The sequence below is a fragment of the Haliaeetus leucocephalus genome, unplaced genomic scaffold, assembly GCF_000737465.1.
Source record: "Haliaeetus leucocephalus isolate CR32 unplaced genomic scaffold, Haliaeetus_leucocephalus-4.0 Scaffold866, whole genome shotgun sequence".
Lineage (NCBI taxonomy): Eukaryota > Metazoa > Chordata > Aves > Accipitriformes > Accipitridae > Haliaeetus > Haliaeetus leucocephalus.
In genome coordinates, this window is record NW_010973302.1 from 3,730,299 (window position 1) to 3,748,898 (window position 18,600).

Here is an 18,600-nt window from a genome sequence, read left to right on the forward strand (position 1 = left end):
ATTTATTTCACACCCAACAACATGTCAGGCATTTCACACCGGTCAGCGAAACCCCCTAGACTTCCAGCCGAGACCAACAACCGACCGAGAAGAGTGAGACAGAGGACGTGGGGCTCTCTACAGTTCTGCTCTGTCCTACCGTGCTTCTGGCCAGCTCCAACTCTTACTTCATCTTTCCATTAGGAAAGGTAACAAATCTTACTGACACCCCTTTAACCCTCTCTGCCACACGAGCGTTTAGGACCAGCTCGGCCTGGCAAACTCAGCCTGCCGGCTTTTCCCAGGGAGAGGACTCCTGACCGTCACTGCCGCGCCAGCCGCGCTCCCTCCCTCGCTCCGTGGGACTGACGGACGCTCCGTCCTGTCTGACAGCCACCACGGTTTTCTACTCCCGTTTTCTCTTCCATCTATTCCATCTGCCTGCTCATCCTCCCCTCTTTTTGTGGTCCTCGTTCCCCTTTTCAGTAGATTCCAGCACCGCATCCCCTGTCAGACAGGAGACGCTGGCCAGCAGCATCTGAAACCGCACCACGTATCTAGAGCACGGGGCACCCATGATACGAATTTAGAGGTGGTAAAATCAAGTCCGAGGGCATAGTGGTCACTAACAAAATGAAAACCTGTGTGAGAAGAATGGATGAGAAATGGAAAGAACAGCAAGTAAAATACTGAGGCAGAGGAGGTCACTAATCAAAACATACCAAAGAGTGTAAGGGACCTTCATAATTGGGAGATGATGACGCTTGACCTCCATTTCTAGACCAAACAGCTGTGCCTGCTAATAGTAAAATTGGAATTACCATTAGAACTATGCAAACAAAAATGTCTTTCAAACTTTTTGGACAGTTTTGTAGACATGTAAATGCCGTATTCCAGATAGACTATAGAGCAGACATATGGAGAACTTCCAAAATACACACGGATGAAAAAAAAAGGTATTTTGTAGCAAAGCACGTAGATGCAGGCCACAAAGTTCCCCCAGGCTGCTCCTCCACATAGAGGGCTGCATTCATTCGGCAGCTGGAGCTGCGAGAGGCTCCGGGAGAAGGAAACGTCTCGGTGGTGGAAGGAGAAGCAGCGCGGCCGCAGGGTGCTGCAGGGCGGCTGGACCCCTATGCGAGCCCAGCACAGACTAGCCCATTCTCCTAGCCTTGCTTCCAGACACGCTCAGTGCCACTGGTTACGTCATCCCATCATCAAATTTACAAAATCTTAAAAAAAAGAAGTCAGTAAAAGCACTGCACACAACATTCACGTAGACGCTGATAAGGTTTGCGCTCTCTTTGGGCAGATTATTTGGTTTGGCCCGGTGAGACCGCCAAGGGTCTGACCGAAAACCTTCTGGTTTGTATCCGCTGCTCTAAATCTGTTCCTGCTGCTGCGGGAAGAAAAGGGCTCCTGGTCTCCAGCAGCATTTTCTAAGGAAAAATTTGCCCTCGTGAAAGAGGCAAAGCAAACATGGGGAAAAGAAGTGTTTTCGAGTAGTTTCCCAACAGCTTTTATACATACAGCACAACGCTTAGACAATTTAGAATGCTCTTTTGAACGAGTGATCTTCTGAATGATCTCATAAAACGGGGTTAAGAATTTGAGATGGAAATATTAGGAATTTAATCTTACTGTCTACATTGAGTGGCATTTGCTTGGACTGAGATAGGCCAGGGTGGAACTCATGGCAATTTTTTTAGGCTCTCACAGTTAAGATTTTTCTTCTCATAAAAGTCAGAATTATGTCAGTTTTAATTAAAACTTAAATCTTCCCTTTCAGGTCCCCATGGAGCTTTTAGTTGAGTTTTTGCTATAGCACTGTATGGAGCAATGAACGGCAATCTTTACTTTTGAGATCATTTTTAACTAGCCCTTGATATCCTTGAGGGAAAGCGTTTTGCATGCTAAACACTTTCAGCTCTTATTTAAATGCACTTATACTCCTTATTTTTATTTATTTTGACACCCGGTTCTCCCTATTTACCCAGTAGAGCCTGCAGAGAGCAACGCAGCCCAAATTAGCACAGGATTTTTCTCTTTGGCTCGGCCCCTTCTGTCGGGAAGGAGGGCAGCACCTCGCTAGGAGAAACGCAGCCCCAGTGCTGGCGGTCCTACACCTCGGGGGTGGTTCTAGGCAAAATAAGGGCAGAAAGTCCTTTTCTGAGACGGGCCGGGTGGTCCCTCTTGTCCCCCAGCCCCTGCTAGGGGTGGCTCTATGGGGACTGGATGTCACCCTGACCTTACATGCTCCTTCAGAAGGGGCGAGCGCCATGGAGGTGGACGCGGTGTCCTCCCAGCCCTCCTCCTGGACCTCCTCCTGCAGAGGCTGCCGGCTAGCACAAGCTTCTCTCCATCCCTCCTTCCAAAAGGGTCTCGGCACTGTAGAGCCGCTACTAGGTGTAGGTCCCTGAGGCTGGGGCACCACTTGAAAGGATCAGGAGCCCAGGAGCTCCCTCCACCTCCGTCCTGCTACTCACGCCCCATGGGGAACGAGGGATGGATCACGTCTCTCGCCAGCGCTGCCCTACGGAAACACGGCCGCCTCGGCTGCCTTTCGGGATTCCCGGTGAGGTTAACGGGATCCAGGGCTCATGCACAACGAAGAGGAGACCGGGGTCTTCGGTTACTGGTGATTAGAGACCTCGTCTCAAGGAGGGGATGGAAAGCCAAGGGGCCTTCTCCAAGGCGTCAGCGTGTGCTGCGTGGGAGGAGAAGCCTAATGCTCCAGCTGAAAAGTCAGTCTCACAGTTTAAGGAATCTGAATTAGATTCAGGTAAACATTTAAAACACCTGATGCTCATGAGAACTACCCTGGGCCTCCGGACCTTTTCAGTTTAGGCTTTTATTAGTAAAGTGGGTTTAGTTAAAATATGCAATTACTGTAAAAAAAGCATGAAACGAATCGACTGGGTTCACAGGGGCTCAGTTTGTCCAGAGACACGTTTTATGGATCAAGCAAGCGTTTGCTTCGGCCCCAGGAGGGGACGGTGGGGGGGGAACGTCCGAGGAGACGTACCTGGCACGGCCACCCCGGAGCGAGGCTGCCGCGAGGGCTTTGGGTGCCTCCGTGCAGGGGCACGGCCACGGGACGGGGACGCGCTCTGCACGGGGCAGAAATCATCTGCCGCGAGACCCCGAGGGCGCTGCAGAAAGCCGCAATGAGGGCGCGTGAAACCACTGCTTTTCTGGAAAGGCGTTCCGCCCGAGAGCTGCAACCACCTTCTCTCTGCACGGGGAAATACAGCGTGTAGGACACCTCTCTGCTCGGCTCTGCGGGACCGGCGGCCGCCTGCGCGCGCCGCACGGCAATTCGGGAACCGCCTGGTGCTGCCGGCTGGATGCGCATCTCACACCCAGTACCGTAGGAGCTCATTTAGGCACCTCCTACCAAAAATACGTTGAAACGTTCAGTAAAATAGAATTGTAACAACAATACCTGAGAGAGAAGGGGGAGAACCAACAGGAGTTGAAGGATTTGATGAAAAGCTGTTGTTGGTGTGATCTGGAGAATAGATCTTTAAAAGATGATACAGAATTAATCTAAAGCCATCACAAACTGATGCAGAAAGAAATATGGAGTTCTTATGCATTCAGTTCATTTAAATGAAAGCAGGACAGGTTAAAAAGCCTCTTATTCAAATATTAATATTTTTATAAAGACAAAACTGTATTAGATGCAGGAAGCCAGACAACAGACCCCTTTTGATGGGAACAGACACTAGCCAATTAAGCGATGGTTTCTGATTGTCACACGGATCTGCTACGGTACATATACACATTTTCATTGCATAGACTACTTTACGAACGAGTGTCATTGAACAAGGCCTTAAAGCACGCCTGAAAATTGCTTTTTCGTTATGCTGAAATCCCTTAACGGCCAAAATAAAGCAAAGGGAGCGGAGCACGTCAAACCCTGGCACGGCGGGTAATCCGCAGCAGCAAACTCCAACTACTCGTCCGCTGCTCCGGCGAGAAAGCCCCCGCGTGCCCCGTGCCCGGGCGAGGGTGCCACCGCCCCGCGGCATCCCTGCTCACCACCCGTGCCATTTGTCAGGGCACCACTTCAAAGTGGATTCTGTACTGTATCAGTTATTTCAGGCAAACTAGAGCGTGACTTTTCGTCTTTTTCAATGAAGCATCGAAGAATGTGCAAAAAAAATTAACTCTCATGAGAACTCAATGGAACCCACTCTGCCCAGAAAATAACTATAGTGGTCCTTATTAAAAGTCAGCCCATGCCAACTGGTACCGCAGCAATAGCTGGGGCACGGCAGGGTTTCCTCCCGCTCTGAGCTGGAAAACTGCCGTACCCCAGCTACCCAGGTAAGAGGTGGTAACTGCTGACTTTAACAGCAACCACAGTAACTGAATAGGTGGAAACTGCCATGAAAAATAGAAAATCTAAAGGCAAATTCAAAAGGAATCCTGTTTGCGGATGGCTCGGTAGTGCAGAAGTCATCCTGCCGCTGGGTTCTGTTCAGACCTCCCTTGCCCTAGGAAATGCAGTGTGCGGTAGACTAACAGACACAGCTCCTTGGCACCCAGTCAACGGGACCAGGTCAAGGCTTCCCCTCTTTCCCTTTCTATTCTACCATAAAATTAAGTCTAAAACTTTTTAAACACCATTTTGCACTGATTGTTCAGTATTTCGGTTGGCAGTAACTCCATGCGGGTGACCTCTGAGACCAGATCTCTCCCGTTTGCTGTTCATCTTCGTAAACTCCAGGCGTCCAAATTCTGATTAAAGTTCACACTTTCAAAACGGTAAACGTGTATTCCAAAGTAAATATTTCCTTACAGAGGCAAGTGCTTTCCCCAGCGCATCACCAGTCTGCGAGCTGCCTGCTGCCCCACTTCCTCTGTTTGCTGAAAAACAAAAGACTCGATGTAAAAACAGACAGTAAGACATCATAGACTTCTATTCCTGGTCCACTTACTCAAAGTTTAATTGCATTTTAATGCTAATTACATAAAATTAATCTTTAATTACCATTAATTTGTTTGCTAAGGTAGATATCAAACACATTCATGCTCCATTTTTGCAGAGAAAATATGAACTTGATGTGCTTTTTTTAAAAAAATACATTGCGTATTTAATAGTACTTGGCCACGTGGCTTTTTCTGAAAGAAAGGCTTCTAATAGAAGATGCTCAAAGGTATGGAAAATATGCAAGCACACAAAATATGCAAGCGAGCCGGAGCCCGGGGTTGGGGAAGGGCTCCTGCCTGCCCTGCCTGCGCTCAGAGCCGGTGCCCGTCCCAGGGCGCTGAGTTTGTGCTAATCCACTCTCACGAGGGTGGCGTTCTTCAAAAACTCTAAGGCACTTGTGTATAAGGGCAGTATTTCACACACAAAACTACCACCGAGGACCACTATAAAGGCAGCAAAGACAAAGTCCCTAGAGCCAGGAATGCTCGAGCTCAGCCTGCCTGCGCAGCCCAGTTCCCCTCTCCGCGCCCGCACTGGGACCGGTCATTAATTCCAGGCTCTTGCCGCGCTCCCAGGCAGCCCTAGCCTCCCTCGCTGCGAGGGAAGGACAAAGTGCTGACAATAGGCAGCTACCCACTATTTTGTGGTCTCCCCGTTCACTCTGTGACCCTGGTCCTTTGTATACTTTTGAATGCATGTTTTAAAGACATTATTAAAATCCATATGGACTTTTCCAAAGCGTTCCTTCTGACTTCACTTGAACATTTCATGAGCATTTAATGAAATGATTTTTCACCATCTCTCAGGTGATGAGATTGTACCTTTTACGTAAGAAATTTAGGGCAAGAAAAATCATGGTGTAGCAGGCCACCAGTTTCTCACGCTCAGGTGACAGGATTGAAACTTCTCCGTTACAGGAGAAACTGAAGGAAAGAAAAATCAGGGTGAAATATCCCACCAGTTTCAGCATCTCTATGTCCATTTATAAACTAAAAGCGCAGCTTTGCCTGACTGCTGCCTGTGATCGATACTTCTGCTTTCATCTCTGAGGACCCTTAGCCAGGCGGCCAGAAAACAAGAAACAAGCAGTCGGTAACCACCCCTGAAAGTCTGGATTAATGTCTGGAACACAAGGGCCGAGGCAGGACAGGATCCCATATGCAGCGGGGTTTGAAGGGCTTCGGTCCCCCCTCCTTCCCTTCGGCAGGCTCCACACCCCGAGGCCACGGGATCCCGCGCCCAGGGGACCTCAGGAGCAAACCCAGCCCTTGCTCTGAGCCGGGGGTGTCCCGTGGGAAAAGGATTTGGGGACCAAATTGCCCACGTTCGTACCATGAAGTGCAAGCACGGGCACTTTTTTGGTCATTAAAAAGTGACATTAAAAAGCCTCCTCCAAGTTTCACCCCAGCATTACTCAGCTAAATATTCAGGGCATGGGAAAGAGCAGGGTTGGATCCATTTTACAGCTCTTTGATTTTGGCCATGGGTGTAACTACTCATAACTGAATGTATATGGACCAGCGTTCAAAGCAGATGAGCTGATCTGCCGGTGGACGTTGCAGCTCCACAGCAGCAGCAGGGAAATCTGTGGTCCAGGGGATGTCCTGCCATGCCCCTTCAGAGCAACCTTTGGCTCCACCTCCTCCAGTCTTCCCACCTGGTAAGCATTTATCTCATCCACTGTCTCCAGTTAGCTTTTCCTAGTCTCCATCCCTTTCCCCTTTCATCCCAGCCTTCCTTGCTTAGCAGTTACCTTATCTCTCCTGTCAGAGGATCAGTTATTGATCACCTGTCCTGCCTAAGCCCAAAATTTCTAGTAGCAGCTTCAGCAGGTTTGAGTTGGGAAAACTTAAAAAATAGCACAGAACAGCATTTTCCTTCTATTTCTCACGTACAACATGCACGTTAACAAATTTAAGAAAGGCAGCATCTTTGCATTTAACCTGACTGCATGACTCTGATGGTTCAGCATTTCTCCTACAGCAGACTCCTCTGGAAAGGCCTCAAGGTCTACATGTGTCCCAGATGCTGTTAGACAAACGTGTACAGTGCAGTCTGCAAGGACGTCTTTGCTGACTCCTTTTTTTCCCCTTTTCTTAGTTAAACTTTTATTTTTATTATTGTGTACTTGAAAATGTGCTCATCTGCCAATGACAGCTTATTTGTGATCTCAGCTCAGTTTGAAATTAGGCATCGAGATGTATAAAGAAAGATATATAAAGAAACACGAAGACAGATAGAACAGGCGGTGTCAGCTAGAGATACAACTTATCAGGGTAATTTAATGTTGTAAATCACAACCTAAAGGTTTGCGACTTGAATAACACCAGGCAGATGTCCAGAAATTCAGTTACTTCGCTCTAAAGTGAACTGTGAATCTAAATGTAAATCATGCATTGTTTTTTCCTTTTTCTAAGTGACTCTAACTGCATTATCCTAAAATTAAGTCCTACATTTGTCTGTCTGAAGGCTGGTTTCTCCTAATGAGATGAGCTATACTGGTCCTGTGGGAGAAGCGAACATAGGGACCACAGTCTTGCTCCACGTGCTCTTAGAAACATGACAGCACCGAGCTGGGCCATGTCTTATATTAGTTATCGCTAAGAACAAAGGAATTCTTCAGATATACTGAATATTAAACTTTTCCTGAAAGACTTTGAAGACAAATTACTGCGGTAGGCCTGGAAAACATATAGGGAGAGCCTCAGAGATGGGCAGCAGTGTGCAAAGTTCCCTTTTGCAGAGAAGAGGGAGCTTCACTGGGAAAGGGATGCTTGAAAAGCAATACAGGAGAGGTTTACAACAAGGGGAAGGCAAGCTCTGCATCATTATTCATTGCTATCCCCATACAAAAACTGAAAGCCACCCATTAAAACAAAAAAAAGCAGAGAGTGTGTGTGTGTTCACCAGCGTCCAGTCAGATGGGGAAACTTGTTGCTTTAAGGTATGCAAAGACCAAACATATAAATAGATTTAAAAATACCAATTCATGGAAAAGAACATCCATCAGTGGCTACTGAACACCAGCCCCAGACACAACCCCAGCTCGGGATGGCTCTGGGCTGCAGGCTGCAAAACCCCGAGGAAAGGCCAGAGGAGGGAGGAGGGCACGCACGGGCGCTTTGGGCTGAGGCTCCTTCCCTGCTGCAAAGCCAGTGCTCTTGGGTTTGGGTGCTCAGGGACAGTGGAGAAAACGGGCAAAGGAAGGTAACTGCGGCACCTTCTGCTTGGAAGACCAAGATAAACGTAAGTAGGCAGAGATCTTTGAGAGCGTTCATGTCACAAAAACACCGGGATTACTTAAATACAGCTAGCTATTTTAATGTATGTTTTTCTTTCTTACATCAAAAACCATTTTACACTGCGAACTATTATTTGCTTTAGCTATCATTTTGGTAACCTAAGGGACATGACTGAAATCTGTAGGTGACTAAGAAAACCTTGCATTTGAAGGAAGAACAGAAAAAATAGAGCCTTAAGAAGAAACACAGCAAGGAGCATACGCTGCAAGAGCCCAAAGATTTCAGGAGCAATGGGACAAAACTAACATCGTCCCAGGACTGGGCACTACGGAAATAAGAACCAGACCTCAAACGTAGGAAAAGACAACCCAGGGTATTGCTACAGAGAAAGGTAATGTACAGCGCTGCTTTACATAGGGAACGGCTATGGAATATAATCAACTGTTTCTATTAATATCGTACAGCTGTTGGTCCATCCCTTTACCATCAGCTTCACTGAAACACTATTTAAATACAGCTGCTGACACTCCAAAGGCTGAGCAGGGACAGGCTTAGCTGGCAGCTTTGGTGTGCACTACAACTGTCAGGTTTAAACCATCGGGATATTTACCCAAGCTCTGAAAAGCACCGCTTGCTGTCCAGAACAGCACCCAGAATGGAAGAAAATGTATACGAAAAGCAAGAAAGTGTATTGGGACTAGGCTGGGATGTGCATCGTCAAGACAGATGCAGATACCCAGAGCACGTCTGTGCAGACCCCGCTCCTCGTGCGCGAGCGGCCGGCAGGGAAGAGCCGTGGGGAAGAAGGATTGCAGCCCAGCCCAGCTGGCACCAGATTTGTCACCCTGCACCAAAGAGTAATCTGATGAAATCCACGCACAGTGCTCCCACAGCAGCCCTATAAATCTTCCTGGCAGGGCCATTCACGAGATAACCTGCGGAGAGTGTGCCAAACTCCGGCTGAACGAACTCTGAAATAACTTGAGGATCACCACGGCAGGGGCTGAGACAGTCTAAAGCCTCACTCTGTCACCTCTGGGTAAAACCGATCCTCAGGTGGTTTTCCAAAAAAATTTGTAGAATGCAGAACAGATATCAATCCTATCTAAATAAAAGGCTTTCGTCACAAGTGCTCCTCCACTTCCCTTCAGCTTTCGGAAGAAAACCATAAGATGTAAGGGTTGAGCAAGATGGAGTATCTTAGGCAAATATTTAATGCAAGTTACATGTAAGACAAAAAAAATACTTTGAAAGAGTGATTTTTAATGGCTTAAAAGTTAGTACTAAAAGCTTTTTCAAGCCCATCAGAAACAAAGACAATGACGGAGAGTTGGTAGGACCTGCAAACAACCAAGATACAACAGAAGAATTCAAGGATAAAAAGTGTAAGAGAAGAAATGCTAAACAGATTATTTTCATCTGCCTTGCCACGGGACAGATGATATTTTACAAGAGATTAGTCAGAAAAATTGGCTCCAACTGAAGTGTCAATGTAAAGGCTTTAAAATAAGTCAACAAAAAGAAAACTAAAGAAGAGCCAAATGACATTTCGAAGAGCTCTCAGTAAACTCAAACTCAAAAATGTCTAACTTCTAACCGCAGTGTAAAATCGACTGCTTAGACCAACCTAGTGCTGAAGTAAAGAAGGTAGAAAATATTAAAAACCAATACTGAAAACAAAGTTCTGTGAATTCAAAGAGCCACCACATTTTAAATCTGACTTCTGTATGAGGAAAGATAACAGAGTGCAATATACATATGGATAAATACACCATATTGCACAACCAACAGCGCTTCTGTGGAGCAAAACATGTCTTGAAAATCTAAATTCTTTCAAAAACATGACGAGCACATCGATGCAGGAGATCCAGTAAATATAACGGATCTGTACTCTCATCTTTCAACAAAGCCACCTTCCAAAGGCTCTTAAAGAAACTAAACTGTCTTCAGATAACAGGGAAGTGAAGATGTTCTTGCAGATTAAAAAATGACTAAGAGAGAGACTACAAGAGAAGGAATTAATAGTTAGCTTTATAAGGGAGGAGTATTACCAGCAAATTCCCAGTTGCGCAGATCTGTACCGTTCAACATACTCATACATGGCCTGGAAAAAGACGTGGCATACGCCGAGGTTGTAACGTTTGGCAAGATCCTGATTCAGGATAATAAAATATATTATGTGTAAAGAGCAGCTCTTGTAACACTAACTTGCTAGGCAATAAATACCATACATACATAGAAAACACCAGTCAACAAACATGGGGGGAAAAAAGCCTGATGCCATAAATACACACAAGCGGGCTCTCAGTTACCTAATCAGCAGGAAGAGGAGAAAACCTAGAGCTGCAGCGAGTAATTAGCTGACAACCTGAGCTGACGGTTAAGCAGTAGCACCAGTCCCTCACTGCCCCCAAGAAGACCCCAACGAGCAACGACTGTGTCATGAGCAGAGACAACCCAGAAGCCCGTTACGTCCCTCGATGAATTCACGACACACCTCTATTTTGGATAGGGAGCAAAGATCTGGTAAGTCCATCATGAAAGCATCAAGGTCTATTGAACAGAAGAAGTGAAGTCAGAAAAAGCAGAAGATGGTTCCTTTAGAGGACAAGCTCAGTAAATGTGGATCCTCTGGCTTGGAAAAGGGACCACTACAGTGGGGTATGGCACAGGCTACCTAAACCCAAACAACAGGGGAGAAAGGCTCTCATCCGTTGTTTATAGCAACACGAGAAGGAGGGAGGACCACATCGGGTCTTGAGGGAGCAGAGTCAAAATGAAAGAGGAGGAACACCGTCTCACAAGTGTTTAACGTCACTGTGCCAGGCCAAGCCTCCAGGAAAGGCTGGGAGAAGAATGAACTCAAGCTTCCTAAATACTGAGTGCTGCACCCAGTGCTGGAACGACTGGGAAAACATCATATATGCTTGCTTTGTTTTTATATTCCTCCCAAGGAAATCCTTAGAGTCTTTGCTGGAGACGGGACTGTTGCATAGATGAGCTTTTGGTCTGAACAAGGACAGATGTTTCCAAGTTCTTATGCGAAACACGGAACAACTTAGCGCAAGGAATGCTAGGGAACTCCCCCAAAACTGGAAGGGCACAGTTTATCCAAGACATTTCTGCACTGGGCTTTAATTGAATGAAGTAGCTGAATCCAGACTTCAAGAAAGATTTCAATTAATTAATTGATGATGGACAAAGCTTTGAGGCACGAGCAAGGGAACACCTGACGAACCTTCCCGGAAAAGAAATTAAAACAGCTAAGCAAAGTCCATCTCCACAGAGCAGGTAGCGAGCGTGCAGCCAGGGGAAGCTGTGCAAGCAGACAGCTTCAGCAGGTTCAAAGGGGATTAGACGATTGCATGGACAGCAGGTCCATAAATAGGTGCCTGAAGAACCAGGCAGGGATGTCCCCTTCAACCTCACTAACACGACAGCCCTGGCTGCTGGGGCAGCATGAAGGGCAGGAGCTGCAGAAATGGCCAGGATCACATGTTGCCACTGAATGCTAAGCTAGATGGACCAACCATCTGAAGCAGCAAGGCATTTCTTATCTACTTATGCTAGTCTTTATTTCATCAAACTGGTCTAAATGTACTTACTACTAGGGAATACAACTAGGCACACGTGAGCCTGAACGCTGACTTCCCGCTTGAGAAGGCAGGTCTGCACCGACACGAAACACCAGCAAATTCTGGCAAGATGCAGAAGAAGAGGTAACTTGGGAACAGGATTGTAAAAGAGGACTTGAAAACGCACCGCCAAAGCTGTCGCTTTTCCTTGTGAGCTATCCCCCCACTCACAAGACTATTAATGTACTGAAGACACTGTGAAAGACTGCAACCTTTTGATGGATTGATTCTAACTCTGTTGAAGAGCGTGTTTATTGTTATAGTTAATCTCCTAAAACTTTCTCAGCATGTTTCTGCGCAGAACAATTCTGCACTGGAAGGCAAAGGGACAGAATGATGAAGTACAGCCTTTTCACATCCTTCTGGTGGGATTCTGAGTGTAAATCTTAGATTATTGAATAAACTTCCAGGAATCAGTATCTCAGCGAGTATAATTGTATCTAGCAAAGCATCTAGTGTAACCGATAGGCTGCAGCCTTCTATTAGAGAATTCCAGCCAGACTTTTTATAGTTTAAATTCTAGTACAAACTCACGCTGTTCTGATGGAATAGTGCTTTCTGAAACAGCAGACTGGAAATTATGTTTCTATGTTAAGAAGAGTGGAAAAACTTGCACCATCTCAGTATTCACAGCTGATGATGTTCCCAACTTATGAGGAAGTGACATTGCTGGATAAAAGTCATATTCTTCTTATACTGCGCGACAGTTCACCACCCTCCTGTAACTGGAAGCTTAACATTCTTGTAAAATATACAGTGCAGTATTATGTGACTGCTCTGGTAATAAAATTACTGTGAAACCAGTGCCTCAAGGGGAAATGCACATAATGTTTCTCCTGGAAAAGCTGCATGTCACAGTGCATAATGTCATACAAACAACATGTCATTAGAAGTGAAAGCAGCAAGTGGGATTAATACATGCATCAGATGGATACGATAGACTCATACAGCGTATGCTAAAGGCACTCTATCTCAATAACTGGTTGCTTAAACATAGCACCGCTTCAGACCTTTGAAAATAAAAGGCCAACGCTTAGCATAAAATTAACCACTGCCGATGCCGTCCTATAGTCCCTTGAAAGGATTCTCTCCTCGCTGCCTTTCAGAGCTGCACGACCATCGGGGAAGGCAGCTCACCTGCCCCAGCCCTGCTCACTGTGGTCTCTGTCCCCACGTGGGGACGGCACAGTGGGGCTACGTCAACGCGCCCCCCCGTCATCTTCCCCGGGACCGGAATGGAGGCACATCGGCTCCCGGCAGGGCCAGCTCAAACGGCTTCCTCGGGAAAATCAGGGAAAAGACAGCCTGTGCCCAGGCTTCAGGGGAGGTTCACTGGTTTAGGAGGAGAACAGGGCTTGCCTCGAGACCCAGGAAATACTTTTGCAGCCCTCAGTTCAGACATAGCCCGACAGTACTAGCTGTTGAATATTTACAGCTGCTGAAAAAAATCTGCATCTTTGTATTGTTGCTCTTCTGATTCACACACTGGGTTTTTCAGGAGATGAATCCAGATGAAAATCCGGATGCATTTTTTACATGGGAAACTGAGGTACTTCTCTGGGTGGCTCCCAGAGGCAGAGGAGGCTGCATTCACACTCCTACCTGTTTATGTCCCTCTGCAAGATTTTGCATCCCTAAACGTTATCTGTAAGGCTGCTGCATAACTGGTGTGAAGACGGCTGAATTAAACTGGAGTCTATTAGACTTCTTTTGAGGGAGAAAGAGAGAGTGATTTTCCTATGTCACACGCACAGAAGCAGCAATATATTGTAAAGGAAGAACTCTCAATGGAATGGCAAGATTGAGCACAGAAATGCTATCCTGAAATGAGATACGTTTTTCTCAGACAGTGACAAATTAAGAAGAGACTGTATTTAGTTTCTTCTTTGTTCAGAGACCTTGAAAAATATGATGCCCATGTGTTAATGTTTGAACCCACCCTCCATTCTTACTGCATTAGTCCTGCTCACAGTCATTCAATACAGAATCATGTGTGTAATCTGAAACATGTGTCCAGCGATGTGTTCCCTATTTACCAATTATTTAATTAGCTTTATTTGCTCTTTGAGATACAGGCAAAGCAATATTTTTTTATTTCCTGTATTTAAGTATGAACCGGTATTTGCCAAATATTTAAGTATGCAGAGGTATGCTCTTAATTTACAGCGTCACTCTCGGCAACGTCAGAGGCGGTTCTCTCCCCTACAGGGACACGCCGCCATCGCCGCTTCCCCCACACCATGTGGAAACCCAGCAAAGAACTGAAGGGGATGAATGTCGTGATACAGAAGTATCACCTTGCACAGCATTGCAGGCGATTAAATCTCTAAAGACAATAAAATCAGACTTCAAAACTAGCGGGATCGGGCACTTAGCTGGTGCAATGTCTTCCATACAAACTTTGAAGCAAAGCCCTTTGCTGTAATTATATTTACTTCACAAAAAGAAGTAGTCGTAGTAAAATGCATAAGCAAAGGAGGCAAAGGTCAGCTACGATGTACTTACTTCCATGAAATTCTTGCTATCTCTCTGCACCTACTGAACTAAGCAGCTAGTCCTTCCGCACCCTGGGATACACCATCGAATAACCCTCCACCTTGGTTTCACCTCTTTGGCTCTAGCACAGTGCACTGAAGCAGATGTGAGGGGAGACAGGAGGGAAAGAGAGAGCCTCGGGCGGCAGCCGCAGCACCCGACCTCAACTCACCCATGATACTGTCCGTCCCGTTGGCAGGGGGTGTGCAAGAAGATGCGCTGTAATGATTTGTGCCACTGCGGTGGAAGGTGGACATCGGAGGAAGACTGGAATTGATGTCTGCTGAGGAGTGTGATGGGTAGCTCTGTGGCAGAAAGGATAAAAAAAAGGAAATATTTTCACTATTGAGAACATGGAAAGCAGCAGGCTGCTCATACTGCCCCAGTCCCAAGTGCTGTTGTACTTCACCCGACCGCCAAAAGCAGAACGCTGCCCTGAGACTAAGCAGGGAGCGTATTTTTCTACCCTAATTTGACATGTTCTGGAGGAGACACAGCATACACCTATCTGATACGGATAAATATCCACAGTGGACAGTTCGTAACTGATGATAGTACCATAGAGATGTAATGAGAAGGAATTAGAAAAGTTAGGTGATGTATCAAGCAAACCTTTTTGACAGGGGCAGCTATTGGCTGGAGGAGAAGCCTTCTGAGGGAAGTGGTGGAAACCCCGTACTGCTTTTGACATTAAAACCAAGATCTGACTGCAAGACGTGCACGGCTGGTATTACAAAACGTGCCATAAGGAAACACACTGGCATCCCAGGTGATCAACTGGATCAATTTTCCTTCCCACTGCAGTGCCTCTGTGCGACAGACGATCAAAAATGCGATGACCGAGTTCTCCAAACAAGCGTGGGCCAAGCGTCTGGGCAGCACACAGAAGACTTGATTCTACGATTCTGTGACTCGATTCCATGATTCTGTGACTTTGGCAGCTATATGGCTGGATCAACACAAACCTTCATTACTGTGACGCAACACTGCTGCGCTCAAATGTTTTGCTGAATTTGCATTCCTATCAGCCTGGCTTACATTAGTGCTGTTCGTCACTGTTGAATAGTCTTTTCTTGGTTGATGTAAGACACTGTGTGCAGACAGGTCCTAGAACATGCCCAGCTTTTATCTCTATCACAGCATTGCCCCCAGCAGAGAAGAGGTCCTGCAAAAGACCTCTAGGTTTTGGAGACTCTGATACAAAGCCTCCTTAGAAATACGGGCAGCTGGAGACACATGGCAGTACCTGGCCCAGGATCAAGGCACTGAAGTGCTAGAGCAAGATCATCTCTGTGCCCTCTGCTTCCCTAGGTGGTTCAGAGTAAGCTGGCTGAAAACATCTTCCCTTCATTTGTGCTATTTAATTACTTTTACAGGATTTCTTGTAATTAAGTGCCAAGTATCCAAATACTGTGAAGTTATCTCAAAGAATGTAAACAACATAGCCCAAACCTATTTTTCTTATCCATGGAAAAACGACCATCAACTCTGATGGAGGTCTGAATAATGTTTTCAGGCATTGACTCATTATAAACCATTCCAGGACTTCAGCCCCAAACCCAACTGGCTGAAATGGCACAGCTGAACAGAATTTCTCATGTGATGGAGAAAAGAGCAAACAACGATTGCTTAGGTCAACGGTCTGAACATGAGTGACTCCATCTCCCCTGCTAAACGGCTGTTCCATGACACGTATCGAAGTGCTGGTTTGGGATTTTCTCATTTCTCAGGGGGAGACATCAAACCACTACTGCCAAACATTTTAGGAAAAACATGGGATCTGAACAGAGCTTAGCGGAGAACTATTCAATGCATCTATTTAGAAAATCACTGATATGCCTGAGAAAGTAAAAATAATAAACAACAACTTTTCTTTCTTTTGCTATATGCATTTTCTCTACAGGTCACTGAGAAGTTAAGGACATTTGCAGGGAACTGAACTGAAATCACTCAAACTTTCCCCAACCAGCTGACCACTTGTGGACGCTCCAGCTGACCAGAAACTGCTGACCTCTCACTGATGCTCCAGCAGAAATTATGCGGAGAGTATTTAAAGTATCGCTGCCTCCCTTCTGCCCCAGTGTTACCTAAAACATAGAAGGCTCTGCCAGTCCAGACATACATAATAAACAATTAATATGAGCATTACCAGCATTGAGCACCTACAACTTGGACTGGTATCAGTGGTCCTCACTATCTCTGAAATTTAGAATAAATATAATAATACTTGCATTGAAAAAACATTTTGGAGAGTTTAGGTGGAACATCCCTCCCCATTTTACATCGCAGAAATATTTCAGCTCTTCATAAAAAACCCTATATGTTACGAAACCAAGAAATTCAGAATCGAGGTAAACTTAAATGCAAAAATGTTTGCAGACTTGCCCCATGAAGGCACTCTGCTCTTACCTCTACCCTGAGCTGATACCATGAAAAGCCACCTAATTCTGATGAATGAGCACCAGTGTAGATAACAAATTAGATTAAATTGGGTTTTAAAAGTTATGTTCAATTTTTATTATATACGCTTGTCACTTCAGAGCAACGTTAAGTTTGCTTAGTGCCTTAATTATGCCTTTTATAAGGACATGATTAAGCAGTTTTTGAGGCAATTTCTTTTGCTTTTGACTTCCTATTAATTTTACATAGCAGTGTGCTAACCTCGTTAAATGTGAGACTTTAAAGATTTGTTTTGCAAATTAATTTTCAGTTTGCAAGAGTGAGTTTAATTCTTCTTATTCCCCGAAAGATGGTTCTGCAAGACCTTACAGCAACAGACTCTTTCCTCCCTTAAAACCAGTACTCCTCACTACTCTTCCTTTTTAATGACCTTCAAGCATGAAAAGTATAGGCACAGAATAGAAAAACATTACTTGTAATGTTTCACACATTTTGAGAAAAATTACTTCACTTTAGCTGTCTGTTCATTCTTTTACATCTTACTTAAAACGAAAACATAACAAAAAACTGAATTGATGGAACCCAGTGTTATTTCTACATAATCAATTCAGCTGTGATATTAGGAGAATATCCCCTAAGCTGTACTCAGATCAGATTTAATCCCAATTTTATTCTGTTCCAATACAATAGATGGAATTGGTCCCAGCAACTTCCTCCTGCTAGGGATCAGAATGTACCAGAGAAAATAAAAAAACCCTCCCTTTTTTAAAGCAGAAAATTGATGCTAGATAGTTATCTATAAACTCAGACCAGCAAAGGACACTGACTGCCACAAACACCAAAAAGCACAGGCGTGCGCAGCTCCTCGGCGCGCGGGCGGCCACCACACGAGCGGAGGGTACGAACACGGGCTCGACCCTCTTCTCGCGACGTCGGCCGAGGGAAAGCTCTGCGTGACCATTTTTTTCCTCCTCTTTTCACTTCCCAGTGGCACTAGGAGAGGTTCTGTCCAGAGGTGGTGGTCTTCAGTGGAAAGATGTACTGCACGCCGGGCGAAGCCGTGGCAGGACCTCCTCATCATCCTTCCACGGGCAGCAGCAGCCGCCCCCGCTCCCGGGGGCTTCCCAGCCTGCACCACCCTCCAGCTTAAAAATTTCCTTCCCTCAGCAGAGCCTGAATAAAATCTTGAAGGCAAAGCTGCCCCAGCTTTCTCAAACTCGGGCCTGCGGAGCTGGCAACACCCAACGCCGTGCGGAGAACGTTGCGTCGGCCCAACTGGAAGACGTTGCCCACGCCGTGAGCGGGTCGGGGCGACGTGCCCCCCTCCGCCACCCACCCACCCACCCCACGTCCGAGCCTTACCAAGCGGTCGTGCGGGTGCAGGCTGCAGTAGCTGCTGGACTGGGGGATGTGAGAAGAGTTGCCCAGCATGCCCCCGTACCCAGGCTGGTTCATCCCGCTGGAGGAGCTCCACGGGTCGCTGCTGTGATGGCCATCTGTAAGACAGGAGGGAAACACTGCTGGCCACCGGCGCCAGACCCCGCGGAACCGGCGGCTTTGCGCCTCTGCAAACGCCATCCTAACGACCCTAACGGGGCTACAGGGCTACGCCGCTCCAGCAGAAAGCCATGTACTTTAATAAAAACGAAGGCGAACTGAGCAGTGGTGAATACTCGTGTCATCCTGCAATGCTTCGTTACAGCCACGTCATTTAGGCTTGAAAGTTTCCTGCTGATTTATTCCTGCTCTGGTATCATAAACTCAAGTACATGAACTCTGTTATAACAAATTTCATCAGGGACAAAAGCCTGAACATTGAAACGAAATACACTGAAGCCTACAGAATGAGGATGGGCTAATGAGCTTTGGA

At 46.2% G+C, this 18,600-nt stretch overlaps 1 protein-coding gene across 4 annotated transcripts in view; it reads right to left on the bottom strand.

Moving 5' to 3' along the window:
* TCF4 (transcription factor 4) overlaps window positions 1-18,600 on the bottom strand; it is a 239,385-nt gene that overhangs the window by 19,992 nt on the left and 200,793 nt on the right. For all 4 annotated transcript variants that reach the window (XM_010583045.1, XM_010583044.1, XM_010583043.1 and 1 more), the window contains 5 exons: window positions 18,093-18,226; window positions 14,503-14,635; window positions 4,787-4,854; window positions 3,425-3,503; window positions 702-778 (listed from right to left, as the gene is read on the bottom strand). In XM_010583045.1, coding sequence (XP_010581347.1) covers window positions 702-778; window positions 3,425-3,503; window positions 4,787-4,854; window positions 14,503-14,635; window positions 18,093-18,226 — 491 coding nt within the window. The remainder of the gene's footprint in view (window positions 1-701; window positions 779-3,424; window positions 3,504-4,786; window positions 4,855-14,502; window positions 14,636-18,092; window positions 18,227-18,600) is intronic.